This window comes from Akebia trifoliata, chromosome 15 (genome assembly GCF_017979445.1).
Source record: "Akebia trifoliata isolate Shusen 1 chromosome 15, ASM1797944v1, whole genome shotgun sequence".
NCBI lineage: Eukaryota > Viridiplantae > Streptophyta > Magnoliopsida > Ranunculales > Lardizabalaceae > Akebia > Akebia trifoliata.
In genome coordinates, this window is record NC_141389.1 from 26,646,365 (window position 1) to 26,665,698 (window position 19,334).

The window sequence follows — 19,334 nt, forward strand, 5'->3', positions numbered from 1 at the left end:
GTAGGGACTCACATCATAAAATTCAAATTTATGTGGTGAATTTGTTACTCAACATACCTTTGAATGGATTATTATCGTATCAATTTGTGGCATCCAAAAAACATGATCTGATGTCACAGGGTTATAAAAGACAAAATTCTAAGAACTTTAAAAAATAATAATAATAATTTTCAACATTGAATTTTAATCATCCATTGCAACACCTATAGTTAAAGCTAAAAAAGATATATATATATATTTTGAATTTTTTTTCTTTTGATTTTGAGGTTTTTAATGAAATCCTAGAAATCTATGTTGTTGGATTTGCTAATTTGATAATTTATATGGGTCCAAAGACTCTTAGTAAGATTTGAGATCTTATTAAGTCAATCGTAGAATGATTTATATAACAAATCTAATAAAGTAAGAGAGTTTTTGTAATAAAATTGCAAAGATAGGTCTGCCTGGTAAATCTCTCTATTTTCTATTAATATATTAGAATCTACGAAGAAGATCAAACTCAAGAAACATGCTATAAACTTGAAAGTTGAAAATACTGGGGGTATTTCAAATATTCACCTAAATATGGAGGGGTATTTCAAAATTACCCTAAATAAAGGGTCCAGATTGTATGCAGCCAGGATGGAGGATTGAACCCCTCTTCCCACATCTCAACACATGCCACGTAACTCACAATCAGAGAAAATTTTAAAAAGAAGATATTCATTGGATTGTAGCCAACGTGGCATGTGTTGAGGTGTGGGAGGAGGATTTCAATCCTCAACCCTTGTTGCATACGATCTGGACTCTAAAACTAATCAGCGGCGGTAAGAATCTAGCGGCAATACCACCTTCTAATCCAACGGTTACAAATGATCCAAGTTGCACTACAAATAGAAGCGAGGGGAAACTTTCAAAGAAGATCAGCTTTAAACTCTCTCTCTCGCTCTCTCTCTCTCGGTGTTTAAGTGCTTTAAGGTCACAGCGAGTTATGGCGACGATCCAGACTGTGAAGGCAAGACAGATCTTCGATAGCCGTGGAAATCCAACGGTCGAGGTTTGTAGATCTTCAAATATGTGTTAAAATAGCCTTTAGATCTTCTTGTTTTGAACGCGAATCCGATCTCTCTACATAGCGGAACCGCTGGTTTCGAGGAGTCGTGCTACAGTGACTTTCTTAGGCACTGCGTTCAACACTTCCCTGACGTGGAAGTGCACAGATAACCATAGATTTCTTTTGTCCAGAATCCAGATACAAAGTTAAAAAATCGACTGTTCTCTATGCACTGCCACGTCATCACAGTGTTGAACGCAGTGTCCAACTAAGTCAGTTCAGCATTTTCCATTAAATAATAACTTTCCCTTTGAGCAGAGAGATCTCCGTGGATCGTTGGTTAGTGATACTAATTCTTGTTAACATGTGCTCTTAGGGCACCTGTTAAGGTGCATTAAATACACCTTGGAGGGTATTTTTTTAAATAAAAAAAATTTTGAGGGCATTTTTGTAAGGAAATATTTTTCCAAGTTTTACTTAACGCATCTTGGAAATAAGGTTTGGAAAAAGGAAAATGCTGAACAAAAAGTATTTACTGCGATTCTCACAAATCTGACGTGGACGTGCACATAACCATAGATGTGTTTTCTTGTGATACGAGTAAAACTATCTACGGTTATGTATGCATGTCCACGTCAGAATTATGAGAATCACAGTAAATCCTGTGTCACCCCAGCACGACTCAAAAAGGAAAAATTAAAAAAACAAGCATAAGAGTCATTCTTTTCATCTTTAAAGCCCTGTTTGGATAGAAAGTAACTGTAGAAGAAAGTGTTTTTATGAGAAAGTAGCTTTTAGAACGTTCAAAGTTCCTTTTTGCTTTTTAAAAAGTTAAAATTTTTATTTTTTAAAAATAATTTTTTTTGTTATATAGTTAAATCCAAAATAACTTTTCAACTTTTAAAATTAAAACAATTACTTTTTTTCAATATATCCAAATGGTCGGGTTCAGGAATAAGTCGGCAAAAGTGAAAATTCGGTAAAATCAAGAAACGTTGGTAAAAAGTCGGGAAAAATTAAGATAGTTTAACTGTTTTTATTAGTGGGTTGGTCTCGTATTATATCATCAAGTTCCATATTAAACTAGAATGATAAATAAAAAATTCCCATGTTGATGTCATCTATGCATCCATAAGAAGTAACTATAGATCCACAACATATTCAAGGTTTATATTATTCAAAATATAAAAAATATCACAATCGTGAATTCGAATTAGGATTCATTAACAGATCAAAAACATCAAATTAATGTCATTAATTTGCATCATCATTATTTTATGCATTATTCGCGATTTAATCTTGAAGTTTAGAAAAGGCACATATTATTAAATCAGTGAAGGAAAAAAGTCACGATTTAATCGACATTTTTTCAATAAGTCGGAAACTTTGGTGACTATTGTATGTTCTTAATGGAAAAAAATTGGTCCTTATGTTGAAGTGCATTTGTAGGTGGATATCATACTATCAGATGGTTCCTTGTCTAGAGCTGCAGTTCCAAGTGGTGCATCTACAGGTGAGATTATCAGATTTGTTGACCCCAAATTACCCACCCTATTAATGTTCATCTAATCTTCTATTTTGCATGTATTAAGAGAATGGGAAGCTTTTTTGTTTTGGGGTCTTGAAAAATAAATTCATAAGAAATTTTCATAAAGGCCTTGTATAGAAGCTTAGAAATTTTTTCTTTAAAAAGATTTTTTAATATTTAAATTTAAAGAAATTTGTTTTGAGGACATAATTTCCAAGGGAAAATGTACTAAGCTCCCTTATATTGCCTAAACAGAAATTTCTTCAATAAAAAATAAGGACAAATTTTCTAAGCTTCCATACAGAGCCTTAGTTAGGCACAAACATGGTTATTTCATGTGATATTTTATTTTTTAGGTGTATATGAAGCACTTGAACTACGAGATGGAGGGACTGATTACCTTGGAAAAGGTGTTATGAAGGTCAGTTCTTTTTTTCTTTTATCTTTTATGTAAGATTTGATGGAATAATAGATGAATGATTTTCTCATCTTCATGTAAATAAGCATATTATTTTGCAATGAAAACATATAGGTACGGTAAATTTAGACAACTTAAGGAAATTGTAATGGTGCCCTTCATAAATTACAAAATAATTCTAAATATTAGCATTATCATGAATTTATATAGTTTGGAGGCATTTTGGCAGAAAAGTGGCCAAAATGATAAATAAATCGTCACGAAGGGCCATTTTCTTTGTTTGTTTGTTTTTATTTTTGCTGGGCAAACAAGGAGTTAGTGGTCAGTAGAGGTTAAGGTTGATTCAACACTCGTCAAGGCTTACCAACTTAACTAAGTTGGCACCTTCCCAAAGGGGGGAATTTTCATTATATATTTTAGAGATATAAATGGGTTTGAAATAATTAGTTTTTTGAGATTGGTAAGAAAATCATTTTGTAGTAGTTTCCATGAATTTGAAAAACCCGATTCAAGGGATTTGGATTCTAGAGTATTAGTTGGTGCCATAAGTTAAATTGATGATCCAAAATATAGATGGAGATGTACCTTTCATAATCCACGTGCCAATGATCCAATGTGCGCAAATCCCTAAGTCGTGAACCTTGATCCACGTGTTCTTTAATTGTCTAAATTCACCTTATCTCTCTTCTTTATGTTGTATCGGCTAGGGTTTTAGTGATTGATGGAGATCAACACAATTCAAGACTCAATCTTTTCTCGGGTTTTATGCATGTATATCCCTTATATTATGAGGTGCCGATCCACTTAAATAGATAGAAATAGAGGGCCTAGGGATCCTATCTTAATAGGATTTCTATCCATCAAGGTTTCCTACAAAAACCTAAAAAGTAATTCTAATTCTAATTTAATTGGGATTTATCCTTATTTATTGACGTCTCTACAATATAGAATACTTGTGCAAGTCAAAAACCTAAAAATGTGTAGGTCAATTGGGTCACACAGGTATTGGGTTCTAACATTGACAACCATATTGTTTCTTTTTGTTGCAGGCTGTCTCAAATGTCAACACCATCATCGGACCTGCATTGGTTGGAAAGGTTTGCTTCGTCTAGTTATTTTATTTTAAGAGAGTTTTTTTTTATTTCATCTTCAATGTTCAAAAAGTCTGGCTTGGCAAAACACCTAAGTTTTCTAGTTTGCTAAACATCGCCCTACCTTTGAATTTCAATATTCTCTTCATTTTCATAGGACCCAACGGAACAGACGGACATTGATAATTTCATGGTGCAACACCTTGATGGAACTGTAAACGAATGGGGTTGGTGCAAACAAAAGGTATTTTATCGGGTTTCATTGTTTACATACATATATTTCTCAACAAACACCTTTATTTATTCACAATTTTTTGTTTATTGTTTTTCAGCTTGGAGCCAATGCAATTCTAGCAGTGTCTCTCGCAGTTTGCAAAGCAGGGGCTACTGTAAAGAAGATCCCCCTTTACAAGGTAAAATTTCCTCTTGTTTTGATTCGACATATGTTTCTCAGAACCTTTAGATCAATAATCGAGAATTCTAGATTATGTAAATTAGGGGCGCAACTTGGTTCGGTTTGGGGCCAAATTGGAACCGAACCAACATAGGTCGGTTCCATTAAATAAGAACCATAACTGAACCGAAATGCCAATAGAACCAAACCAATGTCAGTTTGGTTCAGATCTATGGGTTGCCAATATTCTATAAACTTTCTTGGAAGTAACATATTTCTTATTGGAAAATATATATATATATATATATATATATATATATATATTAATCATTAACCTATCCATAAAAAAGTTATTAATTTATCCTTAAAAAATAATACATTAATCTATGTCCTAACTTCTAAAATAATTCACAATAAACTAATATTATATTTATTTATTACTTGAGGGTTCGGTTCTCGGTTTGGTTCGGTTCTATACAAGCCTTGAACCGAGAACCGAACAAAATTGATCGGTTTTCTTAACCCAAAACCGAACGCATTTGTTTGCCAAGGCATCTTGTAGCTAAATGCCATATCAACTACTCAATAAAGAAAAATGGAAAATTTTCATAGATGTTTAGGGTTTTCTATATATCAAGGAATTTATGGATCTAATGTTTATTATTTCTTGTGACGTAGCACATTGCCAACCTTGCCGGTAACAAGACCTTGGTGCTTCCAGTACCTGCTTTCAATGTCATCAATGGAGGATCACATGCAGGAAATAAACTTGCAATGCAGGCAATGCATACCTCTCGAAAATCCACGTTTATTCATTCATGTCAAGGAAATTCTACCTTTGTTTTTGAGTTTCTTATGGAATTCTGTTTGCAGGAATTCATGATCCTTCCTATTGGAGCTTCCTCTTTCAAAGAGGCCATGAAGATGGGTGTGGAAGTATATCACCATTTGAAGGTATATGTATCGAACTTACGACATGTTTCAAAATTGTTCATTCTGCTAACTATGTTTGTGTTGAAATATTAGCACTATGTTGTGCTCCTGTTTTAGAGCTACACTTTGTCAAGTTGTATCTTGAGTTTCACAATTCGTTACTTATCTTTACTATTATGAAACTCAAGAAGTGGTACGACACTAAAAATGCCCCCACCTTATATTTAAACTTAATATAATCAAGGGGTCATTTTGGTCAAAAACTAAGAAAATTGCAATCCCACGTCCCTAAAATTGCGTTGGTTGGTTTTCAAGATTACAAAAATATCTTTGTTTAATATGTAATCTTCAAAACCACCCTTTAATTAATATTTTAATTACAAATAAGCCCTTCATAGGCATTCTTTCGCGCATGCCTCCTTCTAGTCATTCATGAGAGCTTTTATATATATGCATGTTTACAATTACTTGTAACTATTTTATAATTGTGTTTCTCTTGTTTTGTGCACATGAGACTTCGATTGTCACATACACTTAGGGGATCATCATACTTGCAAACTGATAGCACAATTGATTCACAGGCTGTGATTAAAAAGAAATATGGTCAAGATGCAACAAACGTTGGCGATGAAGGTGGATTTGCTCCTAATATCCAGGTTAGGAGTCAGTTTTCTTAATTTTCAACATTTTCTCATTTACTTTGTTATTTGTTCTCATTCTGATTTTCATACTTTGAGAACTCAGGAGAACAAGGAAGGCCTCGAGTTGCTGAAGACTGCCATTGCTAAAGCTGGTTACACAGACAAAGTAAGTGTTTCAGCCAGTATTTCAGTTCTCTTCATTGATTTTTATGAGTTAGCCTCCTGACTTAATGAGAGATGGCAACTAAAGAAATGCTCCTTCTATAGGTTGTTATTGGAATGGATGTCGCCGCTTCTGAATTCTACTGCCCGGACAAAACCTATGACTTGAACTTTAAGGATGAGGTATTTTCTATTTGTGTGCGTGCTCAAGCATGTGTGCGTGTGTGTGCAGTCATTCACCTATTTTAATAATTTTAATTGGTACAGAACAATGATGGGTCACAAAAGATCTTGGGGGATGCCCTCGTAGATCTGTACAAATCATTTGTCAACGAGTACCCAATTGTTTTCATAGAAGACCCATGTGTGTGTGCATGTGCGCACCTATTTTAATAACTTTAATTGGTACAGAACAATGATGGGTCACAAAAGATCTCAGGGGAGGCCCTCGTAGATTTGTACAAATCGTTTGTCAACGAGTACCCGATTGTTTCCATAGAAGACCCATTTGACCAAGATGATTGGGAACACTATGCCAAATTAACCAGCGAGATTGGAGAAAAAGTACAGATTGTGGGAGATGATCTCTTGGTCACCAACCCAAAGGTTAGTCAGTTTTTTTTTTTTTTTTAAATAGAAAATCAAGAAATATTTTTGTACATAGCCTTTCCGCAATTTCTTAATCTCGATGACCAATTAATGTTCACAGAGAGTTGAAAAGGCAATCAAGGAGAAAGCATGCAACGCTCTTCTTCTCAAGGTACAATCACTATTAATCTTGTTGGTTCAAATCTCAAAAGTACAGATCATCAACCTCTTGTGCAACAGGTCAACCAAATTGGGTCTGTCACGGAGAGCATTGAAGCCGTGAAAATGTCTAAGCGGGCGGATTGGGGTGTCATGGCTAGCCATCGCAGGTTTGTAATTCTCAACCTCATGATTCAACTTCAAATTATGATTACACTTCAAAAAAAGTGTTAATTAGTTAATTGGTTTATATCAATCGGTTGCAGTGGAGAGACAGAAGACACTTTCATTGCCGATCTTTCTGTGGGCTTGGCCACGGTAATTTTCTTAATTTGAATCGAAGTCTTCTAGCCTTAATTCAAGTAAATTACACCCTCATTAATTATTATTTTTTGAAAACAGGGTCAAATTAAGACTGGTGCCCCATGCAGATCCGAACGTCTTGCAAAGTATAATCAGGTAGAAATCAGACCTTTTTCCCGATTTTTGTTAGACATCAATTTCTTATGTGCTTTGAATCTTTATGACTATAATTTATTTTGGTTCTTGTTTTGTACTTTATAACAGCTGCTGCGAATTGAGGAGGAACTGGGCTCGGACGCAATTTATGCTGGAGCGAACTTCCGCAAACCTGTCGATCCCTACTAAGGTTTTTGAGAAATCAGCTTGGGTCATCTTAAAAGTTGGCATATGTGGTGTTTCTGGATCAGAGTTTTGCTTGCATCGAATAAACTTGTAGTTAGGATGGGGGTTTGAAGACACCTTTTTGAATAATTGGTACTGAAGTTTTGTTTATCTTGTGTTTTAAGAGCATATAATGAGTTTGTGTGCTAAATATCTGTCTAGCAGTAACTTATGGATTTTAACTGAAGCAATATAATGTAAACTTTAATGATCTAAGCCTGTTTTGCCCTACAATTTACTTTTTACTTGCTCGACGAAAGTTTCGTTCAGGTGCTTATGAGTCCATGCCCTACCCCAAGATGGATCTAAGGGCATCTGCAGCGGTCTCCCTATTCTGCTTTCTTCCTCATATTTAAGGAGGGAAGTAGGAAGTTTTGCTTCCAAAAATAAAGAAAATAAGTAAATAGTTGAGAATAAAACATGTGAGCTGTAATTGATTGAGAATAAGTAAAAGTTGGGCTGACAATAAAAGTTTTCTTACGTTTGGGATTTTATATAAATATATGATCCTAATCTTAATTGTAAATAATTTGATTGAGTGTTAGAATGTTTTGTAATGTTGAGATTATAAGTTAAGTGAATTTTTTTTTAATATTTGAAGCGTGTGTTTTAATCTTTAATTGGGGTGTAATAAATGATAATAAAAAAAAATTGTTTATATGAAAATTTGTGTTTCAAAATGACTTTTAAGGCTAATTACGAGGAAGCCTCCCTATATTTGATGATAAGGAAGAGGAGACCATTGGAGATGATCTAAGCACCGAAAAAACAAGATTAATGATTAGTGTTTTTCATTGTGATGGGGGATTAAAGTGTTTTTAAAATCAAGGACTTCTATTTTGGCTTTCATGATGATTAGGGATTCTAGTGATCTAAATCGATTTGAAAAGTTTAGTCATCCCCTTTCTTTACTAATTTGTTGTTTGATTTTCTTTCATCATGTTTATTGGAATTAAAGGTTGGAGTTGCACTTTCTCTTGTTTGTTGATTTTTAGAATTCCATTACCAAGAATTATATAAGTTCAGCTTGGAATAATTGATGATTAATGATAAAATGACTTGAAAAATCATACTAGGTATGTAATCGGTTTATGTGGCAAGTGCATAGAAATGTAGATTTTCTTTGCGTATCTCGAAGAAAAAGATCTATAATTCTGTGCACTTACCACCTCAACCGAGTACGATTTTTCAAGTCAAATTATCACGTCTCTTGACTAATTGGAAAATGTTTTACTACTTACGTGGACACTGGTCCAACACTGAGTTGACCTGGCAATGCATAGAGAACCGTGGATTTTCTAACTTGTTTTTTGAGAAAAAAATCTATGGTTATTTGTGCCGTGCAAGTCAACTAAATGTTGAACCTAGTGTCCAAACGCAGGTAGTATAGCACGACTCTTATTGATATAATTGGGATAAAAACCAAACACGAATTACGTGCAAAATAATTTCAGGCTTTGACCTATACTCGATCGGTTGACATTTTGTAATGGAATAAATACACTTGGGAAATTGAATTTTGTATGAAAATGCCTTCCAAAAAATATTTTTTTTATCAAAATATCCCCCACATACTTATTCCCACGGTGTATTTATTGGACTCTAGCGTGTGCCCTTACAACACACATGTTAACAAGAAGACTCTTTAAAAAAAAATAATAAAATTTTAAAAAAAAACGATCTTGACTATCACTGAGAAAACCATCACCATCTATACATGCCAAAAGCTTGGTTTAAAGTGGGAAGAATAACGATCTTAGGAAAGCACACATCGGTTCAAGTCCATAAAATAAAATTAAATAAAAATTAAATGTCATGCGTCTGCCGGGAGTCGAACCCGGGTCTATTGCTTGGAAGGCAATTATCCTAACCGTTGGACTACAAACGCATTCGTACCAATATGGTTCACCGTTTAAATTAATACTTTTATTCCAAACAAAATTCTTCTTAACAAGCATCAAGTCATGAGGTTTGTCGGACAACTTGTTTCTTAGCTCTCATTAAACAACACCCTCAGAGAATAACACAAGTTCCATATAAAATATTATGTGTCATATAGTTAGAGAGAAGCTCAATATAAGTTCTAATTTCTCACATTTCAGGTATTTATTCAACCAAATGGATCAAACATAAATATTTTTCTACCTCACCCCCCAAAGGAAATCACTAGGTAAACCGCACTTTCCATGTAGGAGTGCATGTGTTCCCCATGTTTTTTTTTTTATTTGTCAATTGGTCCCTCCAATAACTTAAAATTTTGGAATTGGGCTGATTTTTTGAGGATGATTTCCTTTTGTTTTATATGATTTAAAAATTTCGGATTGGACTGATTTTTTTTTTTTATGAGGATGATCCTCCTCATAAAAAGCAATTTACAAATTAATGATAAAAATCAACTCAATCCAAAGCTTCTATAAACTATATAGGACAAAGCAAACCTTGGCTGCCGCAAACGAGAACCTTAATATTATTATTATCTGTGACCTCAATTATAAGGAAAATCGCAATCGTATCATTATGTGTGTTCTTTCCCTCCTACTGCTTACAACAAAAAAGACTTCCATTAAAGAACTTTGGGGAAGAAGTTAAAAACCTAGGGTCCATGACCCTTTGGGGTTATTAAACTTTTAAACAGTTTCAAAGAGGTTAGTTTTGGTATTAAAAATGAAAAAAAACGATTAGAATTTGGGGAGGGACAGTTTTGATACACCCTAACCCGATATGTTACACCCCAATTTCTTAATTTATTTATCACCCCCTCAATTATTAAAGATAAAATCACAACATTCAAAGTTTTGGCCGAAATTATTATCTCTACTTCATAACTCATTCAAACAGTGTCAATAGTTAATAATTTTGATTAGGTTCATATAAAATCTTAAAACCCAAAAAAAAAAGAGGGGGGGGGGGGGGGGGGGGGGGTTTAGACAATTATTGGGGGCGGGCATGGGTCAAAAAACCAAACCCGGGTTGGGTTCGGGTGAATAATTGTAATTGGGGCGGATTTAGCTAAGAGTGTCTCCAACCCGCCCGTTGCCATCCCTAACCAAACCAGTAAGAAACCATCCCATGATTCCAGACAAATCAATCATGGCTTGATAAATCCAAACAGTATTAACTGGGCACCCTCGACGAGAGTTCTAATAGAAAACAATTAACAACAAAATCTTTAACCAGCTGCCTATAAAATAAATTATCACAAATCCACCATGCTTCAACATTCCAAGCAATAATGCATATGCCTCAATAATAAATCCATAAAGAGTAGTACTAAGAACCATCAGATTCCCCCACCAAAATCAAAACGCATACCATACCTTCTGTACTTTCTTCTCGGAACACCAGGGGGGCTACCAAAAATAAATAAATTTATGCAGAGCTTTTCATACTCTCCATCACTTCGCATCACTATGCTTTGCCTTCGTATGGGATTGTAAAGCATTTTCTGAGTTGAATGTCCTAATTAACCAAAAAAAATTTAAAAACAAAAAAACAGAACCGTTAGTACTATTGAAGTTAATCCCCTCATTACTGTTTTCTTTCTTTATTTTTCTTTTTTGAGGGAGTTAAAACTCAATATGAAGGGAAGTGTCAATGAACATACTTGCTACAGCTCTTGCAAATGACCGAACCAGCAGATTTTGGAGTCTGTTGCTTTGACTTGTCACTGTTTAAAGGTATCTTTCCAGCTTGCTTTGAAGGGTGGGGAGTTGTAATATGACCACTAGCTTTCTTGTTACCATCAGGACCACCTGCAGATGAATTTTTCTTATCTTGGACTAATTGGAGTAATCTTTCAAAATTAAACATGAACCCAAATCCAAGAAAGCAAAATGAAGACATCAATCCAGCCTAGGCAATAATTTTTACACTTGCTCAAGATCATTTATGAAACTCTGCATAGATTCAAGGAGGCTCCTGATTTTGCTATTTTGAAAAGCAGCTACGTGTGATTGAAATCAAAACCTTCTTTTCCTCTATCGATCTATCTGTCTATAATGTATACTAGAGTTCGCCAGTGCCTATGGCACAAGCATCTTCTTTGGGGTTTAGGGGGTGAAAGAGGAAAAAATAATAAATTGGGAAAGGTATTATTGGAAAAGGATATGAAGGAGTAGGGTCCACTTTGAGGCCAATAAAACATGAAAATAAGCCCAAAAAACATAAAAATAAAGCCCTATAACAACGCAAAACTAAAATAATAAATAACTAAATCTAAAATAATCTCGATGATAAATCTAGACCTAATCAAGTAAACCTAAATAATTGAAAAAATTTCATTGGAACCCTTGACTGTTGACTTAGTTTTTGTGTTCCATATTATATACTGGAAGGTGGCATATGCAAATGCACATGTATCAAAAGGGCTGAATTGCAATTTAAAACATTGATTGAAAGATTTTTGAAGAGTATATAATAAAAATAATATTTTTGTAATTTTGAGAACCAACCAATGTGATTATAAGGTCGGCTTGTAATTTTATTGACATTTTTTTTTTAATCAAAATGACCCTAATCATGTTAAATTTAAATGTAAAGGTCGGGGCATATGTGAGACACAAATTTTGATGTCAAATGACTTCTACTCCGTCTTCTCTCATTATACTAGTAAAGATACAAATTTTGATGTCAAATGACTTCTACTCTGTCTTCTCTTATTATAATAGTAAAGATCCATATTTATGGTGAACAGATCATCCTCACAAAAAATCAGCTCATTTTGAAACTTCTAACCCCCTATCAAAAGTTGAAGAATTATGGACCGTCAATTTTTGCCATTAACTTGTAAATAACTTTAGATGGGGATTAGAAATTCTGCAATGGGTTGATTTTATGTTAGGATGGTCTCCTTACTATGAAGATCATCCTCACCAAAAATCAGCCCACTATGGAACCTCTCACCGGTATAAGAATAACAGTACTGAATTGTCATATATATATATATATATATGGGAAATGTTCAGCACCTAAGTTTTACCACACACTTTAACAAACGTTTTTTGTCCTACATGGGTTAGAAGTTTTGGAATGAGCTGATTTTTGGTGAGGATGATCTTTATGATTAGAAGATCATCCTCCCCAAAAATCAGCCCATTCCGAAATGTTTTTAGCCCCATGTTTACACATTGAAAAATCGTGGACCGTCCATTTTTTGTAAATCAATTTTGATGGGGTTAGAAGTTTTGAAATGAGCTGATTTTTGGTGAGGATGATCTCCTCACCATAGAGATCATCCTCACCAAAAATCAGCTCATTCCGAAACTTATAACCCATGTAAGACAAAACGCGTTTGTTAAAGTGTGTGGTAAAACTAAGGTGGCGAACGGGACCCTATATATATATATATATATATATATATATATAATATATATATATATATATAGGGTCAGGTTCAAACGACAACCATTTCAACACACATATAGACAACGTGTTTTGTCTTATATGGGCAAAAATGTTTGGAATGGGCTGATTTTTTGTGAGGATGATCTCTGTGGTGAGGAGATCATCCTTGCCAAAAATCAGCTCATTATGAAATTTCTAGACCGTCCAATTTTTATTGAAAAATTATAGACCGTCCAATTTTTATTGAAAAATTATAGACCGTCCAATTTTTGTAAATCAATTTTGATGGGGTTACAAGTTTTGGAATGGGATGATTTTTTTCCAGGATGATCCCCTCATCACAGAGATCATCCTCACAAAAAATCAGCCCATTCCAAACATTTTTGCCCATATAAGACAAACACGTTGTCTATATGTGTGTCGCAATGTGTGTTGCAGGAACCCGACCCATATATATATATATATATATATAGAGAGAGAGAGAGAGAGAGAGAGAGAAAGAAAAGCACAGTGTGGTTACCTGTCTTTTGAGGTGTAACTAGTTTAGCCTTTTTCTCGGAAACAGGTGTCTTAGTAGCAGATTCTGCAGGTCTCTTCTTGCCTTGAACTACCTTCAAGGATAAAAGATATAAATGCAATAAGTAATGAACCATGACAAGTTCAACAACAATAAAATGAGACAGCTAATAAGTAATCTAATACCTTCTTAGGTGTATCGTCATCATCCTCATCTGAGCTTTCGTCATCATCCTCATCTGAGTCTTCATCATCATCATCATCATCACTTTCAGCACCAGCAGCAAGAAGCATGTCCTGTGTATCAATACATGAAAAAAAAAAAAGTGTCAATTGTTATAAAGAGATCATCTCAAAGGATGGATAAAGAAGAGTGCAAAATGTGGAGGGGGCACATGAAGCACCTTAGAATAAAACGACTCATTTTGTATCAACAGAAGAAGTTTATTCACTAGTAGTGAAAATTGTATGTTTTAATGAAAGAAAATACAAATGTTTTGAGGCAACGAGGATGCAATTTTGAAAGGAATTAATATGAATTATTAAGCAAATGTCAAACTGAAATCCCAAAGTACAAATTCATTTAAAATTGGGCATGTCACAACTTTTTTCTAATATCAATTTACAAGAAATAAACTAATCTAAATGAACTGTTAGTGATTATGCAAATGTCAAATCCTCTACCATTCTTGTTTTCCTTTTTCAAATTGGAATTGAGAAAATCTTATTTGATGTTGGATTAAGACTCTAAGGTGCTGTTTGTTAAACTGAACAAACAAGTGCTGAATGATTATAATTGCTGAAACTGTATAAGCGCTGAATTTAAGTGCTGAAATTGTTGTCTGTTTACCGATCTGAATTGTGCTGAACTGATTCAAATTAAGCGCTGTAATCACATAAATCTGTTTGTTACTTAATGTTGAAAACTGGTAAATTGACTATATTACCCTTTTCAACAGTTGTATGTTTAAGGGAAAATTATTAATAAAATCTAAAAATAAAAATTATTTATTAAAAAAAATACTAAATTTAATGAAATTCGTTTTGGGAACCTAGCCGAACAAATTCTCTCTCCTCCACATCATTAATAAAGTAAATTTTAAATTTTTTTAATTCAAATTAAAAAATAATATTAATTCAAATTAAAGAAAGAGAATATTAAATATAAATATTTCGTTAAATATTAAATATTCCAAAAAAATAAAAAAGGAAAGAGGAAATTTCTCTCTTTAATTTGAATTAATATTATTTTTTAATTTAAATTAATATTATTTAATTTGAATTAATATTATTTTTTAAATTTGAATTAATATTATTTAAATACGTAGATGAGAGAGATAATATTGGTGTGGGTTGCCTTATTAATTTGTGGGGTGCTTATATCATTATCCATAGGACATAAGAGGTAACATCACTTCAAGTATAAGGATATACTTGTCCGTGTTGAAAAAGGCCGGTGCTTACCGCTTCAACAAAAAAAATTAAGTGATCCAACTTCACTTAATGCTTTTCACTTATTTTTCAGCAATAAGTGCTGAAAATGTGGAGTAAACAAACGTGCTGATTGCTGAAGCTGAATTGCATTCAGCATTAAGTGTTGAAATCAGCGTTAAACAAACACCCCCTAAGTTTTATGAAAATTTTATCTTCCTCAAGATCCCTTGATTTAATACTTTTGAAATAGCCCTGTAGGATTGTAACTTAGCCTAGGATCATTTGTAATTACATGTTAGGTTTTCATTACAATTTATGGTAAAATTAGCTTCTTTTATGCATTTTTTTATGTTCTAAGTAATTAATTCTGATCTCAAATTCCACATTGTAGGTTAAGTTTGCATCGTCCTGCATCACCCCTATCAATGAATCTTGGACAATTACAAAATTCCACTAGTACATTATAAATCATTCTTTGACATATTTCAACCCAATGACTATTATTATATAAACAATAATTATGAATAATGTGATATCAAGATAGGTTGGGAAAACCCATTTAGGCAGAGTATCGACGCTTACAACAAAAAAAAAATCTTAATTTTTGTAAAACAATACAACAGATTTCTACCCTTCGAAAATTCCAAAACATTTCACTTGATGTTAGGCCTACAAGTGCAAATATATTTTCTCCCAATGGAATATAGAAAAAAATAATACTTACTGTCACTATGCATTAAATCAAAAAGAATTCGAATGAGCTAAAATACCTCATCATCAGAATCATCTTCATCATCACTGTCGTCCTCTTCATCATCCTCCTCCTTTTTCGATTCCTCAATTTTCACCTTTGGCTTGGCCACAGAAGAATCAGGCTTAGCCGCACTAGCCTTATCTGTGATAGACTTTGCCTTCTCTTCTTTCAGCTCAGGTTTTCCTAAGCCAAGCGGTTAAAGAAAAGATTAGCTTATAAATAAATTATATAAAACTAATATCCAAACATTCCAAGAGATGAAACAACAGTGTCCAACCATTCTCCTCAACATTCACCGGAAGATCCTCTCCAGAGTCAGAATCAGTATCTGGAAATTAAAACGAAAAACAATGAACAATAAACAATAAAAAATATATATAAATAGAGAGAGATTCTATTAACACACTAACTTTCGCTAACGTCCGACCCAATTCATATGTAAATCACCAAAGAATTAGCACACATCTTGGGGTGTCATTAGTAAAAGTTGGGGTGGCATTAGTAAAAGTTGGTGTGGCAATAGAAGCTCTCAAAATATATTTAGCAAATGGGCAAAGATGAGGTATACAAAGCAAAAAAAAAATTGAAGACATACCAGTAAAATCATCAGGCGAAGTGATAGAAGGCAACACCACATGGTCAAGGAAAAGCAAAATGAAGAAAACAATAAGGGCAACCAATAAGTGGTCATGAACAAAATAAATTAAGAGAATTTAAATAATAAAAAATAAAATAAAAAACATGACAGTAGAATGATTATAAGGATATTCTTCTGGTAAGACAGACATGTAACCACAGAAGTACACGCTCCCATTTTTCCAGCTGTGAGAGAGTTCAAATTCTTTCTCAAACACCAAATCATAAGATATATGGGTGCACTTATCAGGAGAGAGTGTTCCAATAACAATCTTTTGGCCATTAATCTTCACAAAGAGTGGAATTGATTCATTTCCTTTGTCCTTCTTTACCTCACCAAGGGATGCCTACATGATAACAGAATTTAGAGCATTTATTCACAAAATATATATTAATTAATGTAGTATATGTTATATGATTAACGAGTAAAAGGATATAGCCCATCAATGATAAACCTGTGAAAGATGCAACACTTTGTCTTCACCAGGTTTGACCTTAAGGGGCACCCCAGATTTGACTTCAACACCTAAGAAAATGAGAAGTTATCCAACTTTAGTGATTTAGAAGATTAGAATGAACAGAGAGTCCAAAATGAGAGTATTCGAAATAGCTTCCACACAAAAAAAGAAAAAATGAAGGTATAACTATTATGATTAACCCCATATACCATAATAAAGGGAAAATACAATTTTTCGGCTCATTATCCATGGAAAGTACCAACAAGTGAATAAGAGGTCAACTCGGTGAATGATAAAAAAATGTATAATTATAATTAAAAATTAAAAACTATAGATCAGAGGCATTAAAAAAATGATTGCCTAAATATAAACTTAGTTTATATGGTAATGAACTTAGATCATTTTAGAATTTGAGGAGAATGTTGTCCATAAATTTAGAGTTGTATTGTTAAAGTGGGGATGCAGTTCTAGAGTGCAAACTGATGCAGTCCAACCGGATAGAAAAAAAAATTTAACGCAGTAATATTAGTTAATGCTTTATGAAATTGAATGTTACGCAATCAAGAACAATGTCCATAGATTAAAATCTAAAATAAATAAAACCATTTTAGTAGTAGCCCCAATAGAATAATAAATTATGAGAAAATCAATTGAGATAGTTTTCTCATGAGCAATGAAAACTGAAAAAAGCACAAACACAAAGAAAAATTAAACTTTGATTATAAAAGAGCATGAAGAAACCCAAGAATTGAGTGGATTGAGGTAGTGAGATTGGATATAAACTCACTTGAAATAACATAATACATATCTTTGGACATTATTGAATAGACGAAAGAAAACTAACTCATTTAAACCTCAAAACAGATCATAAAGAAAAATATTTAAAAAAATTCCCAAGATACTTCATCCTTGATAACTAACAATATAGAAAATGTTCAATGACTAACTTATGATTCACCCTTAATCCTCTTGTACTAAAAAAAGTTAGCTTGTAAATCAACTTTTTACAAATCCATAAAAAATAGGCCTTGATCATGGTTTTAAATCTAGTCCAGGACTGAGACGACTCATCCGATACGTCCCGGTATTGCCCACCAACAAGATGGATAGACAAGTCAAACATATCGAACGAGATTAAAAACCACTGTTCATTTTTCTCTTTGTTGAACAAGACGACTCAAACATATCGGAAAACTCATCCTAGACGACTCCGTCTCGTTCATGGAAGAGACAAGACATCAAAACGAGTTTTAAAACCATGGTTTTGACTGAGCATTTGAAAGACCTTGATCAAGTCATTTCATCTAAAGCAGATTAACAAACTCAACAAGAATAACAACTAAAATAACTATGTAAGAAAATGAACAAAACCCATATCGAAAAACCACTTAAGAATCCAAAAATTTACAACCCAGAACTTTAAATCTTTTTTTTCTTTTTGTTTTTTTGGGAATAAAAAGCAGTCTTAAACACCAAACAAACTACATAGCATTTAAATTTAAACAGTACTAAAAGGAAATAAAACAACACCAATAAAAGCTTACTCAGAAAATCAGATAAACCCATTAAAGATATCAACTTAACAAACACAACCGATCAAAAATACAACAAAGCAACCATCGAAAGAAACTTTAAGAGACAAAAAAAATTGCAAGAGAAACCCTAACAGCTGTAACTGGATAAATGAGGAAATCCCTAATCTAGAAAACAAATGATCTAAGAAAAAAAGCAAGAAAGAGTTACCCCAAAACTCCATTGATGAATGTAAGATGAGGAGATGAAGAGATGCTAGGGTTTTGGGATGATTCTGTAAGACTGGACGAAGTCGAAAGTAAGGTTTAAGAGGAGGATCGACTAGGGTTTTGGGGGATTTAAAGAGTTGCAGCTCCTCACGTCGAGTTGGAAATTTTGATATTGTGGTGCACGGACTATCATAGTTTTATGGTCCAACTGTGTTTTAAGAACTTGGAGGGAACGAAGTTAATCAAATAGATGTATCAAAACTTTAGATGGAAATTGCATCTGAGTCAGTTGCATTGATCCTGCTAATAAAATTGATAAAAATAACATAATATTATTTTTATTATTTTAATTGTTGTGATCTAATCCCCTAACCATGTTGATCTCGTTTTGATTATTTTACGGATGGGATTTTTTTTCTTTAATGAAAAAAGGTCCTGATAATCTGACACACTTTTTTCAGACACCCCCCATCACAGAACTGTAGATCCTTTGCTTTGGGATACACAAGAAAAATGAACATAATATTATCATTAGTCAATGGAAAAACAACGCAAATAAGAAAATTCTGTATTGGGATAGGAATTAGTAGAGGTTTCAATTAGGATTAGTAATGATCCGGAATATACTTGATGTCTGAATTGGTCTGAAACGATCCGATCCGAAAAAATATAAAAATTATATTTTCGGAACAGATTTTGATGTATCCCAACTTGCTTCGAAAAAATCCAATCGAACATACTTTCATAATTTTTTTTTAAATTTCATATAGATAACATGTTTTAGTCTTTTTGGTTTGGGTTTTTTTCTTTTTAAATATTA

General features: G+C 33.3%; 2 protein-coding genes and 1 non-coding gene across 3 annotated transcripts; 1 reads left to right on the forward strand and 2 right to left on the reverse strand.

Moving 5' to 3' along the window:
- Window positions 1–889: 889 nt before the first annotated feature.
- On the forward strand, window positions 890–7,847 carry LOC147384890 (enolase 1). Its single transcript, XM_086424842.1, has 17 exons — window positions 890–1,036; window positions 2,483–2,546; window positions 2,918–2,982; window positions 4,029–4,076; window positions 4,228–4,314; window positions 4,403–4,483; window positions 5,143–5,244; window positions 5,338–5,418; window positions 5,979–6,053; window positions 6,142–6,204; window positions 6,306–6,383; window positions 6,612–6,806; window positions 6,910–6,960; window positions 7,029–7,117; window positions 7,214–7,265; window positions 7,350–7,406; window positions 7,515–7,847. The coding sequence occupies exons 1-17, from the start codon at window positions 971–973 to the stop codon at window positions 7,593–7,595; spliced, it is 1,335 nt and encodes a 444-aa protein (XP_086280968.1). The 5' UTR covers window positions 890–970; the 3' UTR covers window positions 7,596–7,847.
- A 1,600-nt stretch (window positions 7,848–9,447) lies between these two features.
- On the reverse strand, window positions 9,448–9,519 carry TRNAG-UCC (transfer RNA glycine (anticodon UCC)). The gene has a single exon. It is a non-coding gene; the product is annotated as a tRNA-Gly (tRNA).
- Window positions 9,520–10,785: 1,266 nt separating this feature from the next.
- Window positions 10,786–18,670, reverse strand: LOC147384892 (histone deacetylase HDT1-like). The gene is made up of 10 exons (XM_086426003.1): window positions 18,516–18,670; window positions 16,770–16,840; window positions 16,447–16,661; window positions 16,274–16,293; window positions 15,956–16,006; window positions 15,695–15,861; window positions 13,677–13,787; window positions 13,495–13,585; window positions 11,236–11,383; window positions 10,786–11,090 (listed from the first exon to the last, which is right to left on the reverse strand). The coding sequence occupies exons 1-10, from the start codon at window positions 18,526–18,528 to the stop codon at window positions 11,027–11,029; spliced, it is 951 nt and encodes a 316-aa protein (XP_086282129.1). The 5' UTR covers window positions 18,529–18,670; the 3' UTR covers window positions 10,786–11,026.
- Between the last annotated feature and the right edge of the window lie 664 nt (window positions 18,671–19,334).

Coding starts and splice junctions, on each gene's coding strand:
- LOC147384890 (XM_086424842.1), top strand. CDS start 971: ATGGCGACGATCCAGACTGTGAAGGCAAGACAGATCTTCGATAGCCGT. Junction 4,484..5,142: donor AGAAGATCCCCCTTTACAAG/GTAAAATTTCCT, acceptor CTTGTGACGTAG/CACATTGCCAACCTTGCCGG. Junction 6,054..6,141: donor GATTTGCTCCTAATATCCAG/GTTAGGAGTCAG, acceptor TTGAGAACTCAG/GAGAACAAGGAAGGCCTCGA.
- LOC147384892 (XM_086426003.1), bottom strand. Junction 15,862..15,955: donor GGTGAATGTTGAGGAGAATG/GTTGGACACTGT, acceptor CGCTTGGCTTAG/GAAAACCTGAGCTGAAAGAA. Junction 13,788..15,694: donor AAGATGATTCTGATGATGAG/GTATTTTAGCTC, acceptor ATTGATACACAG/GACATGCTTCTTGCTGCTGG.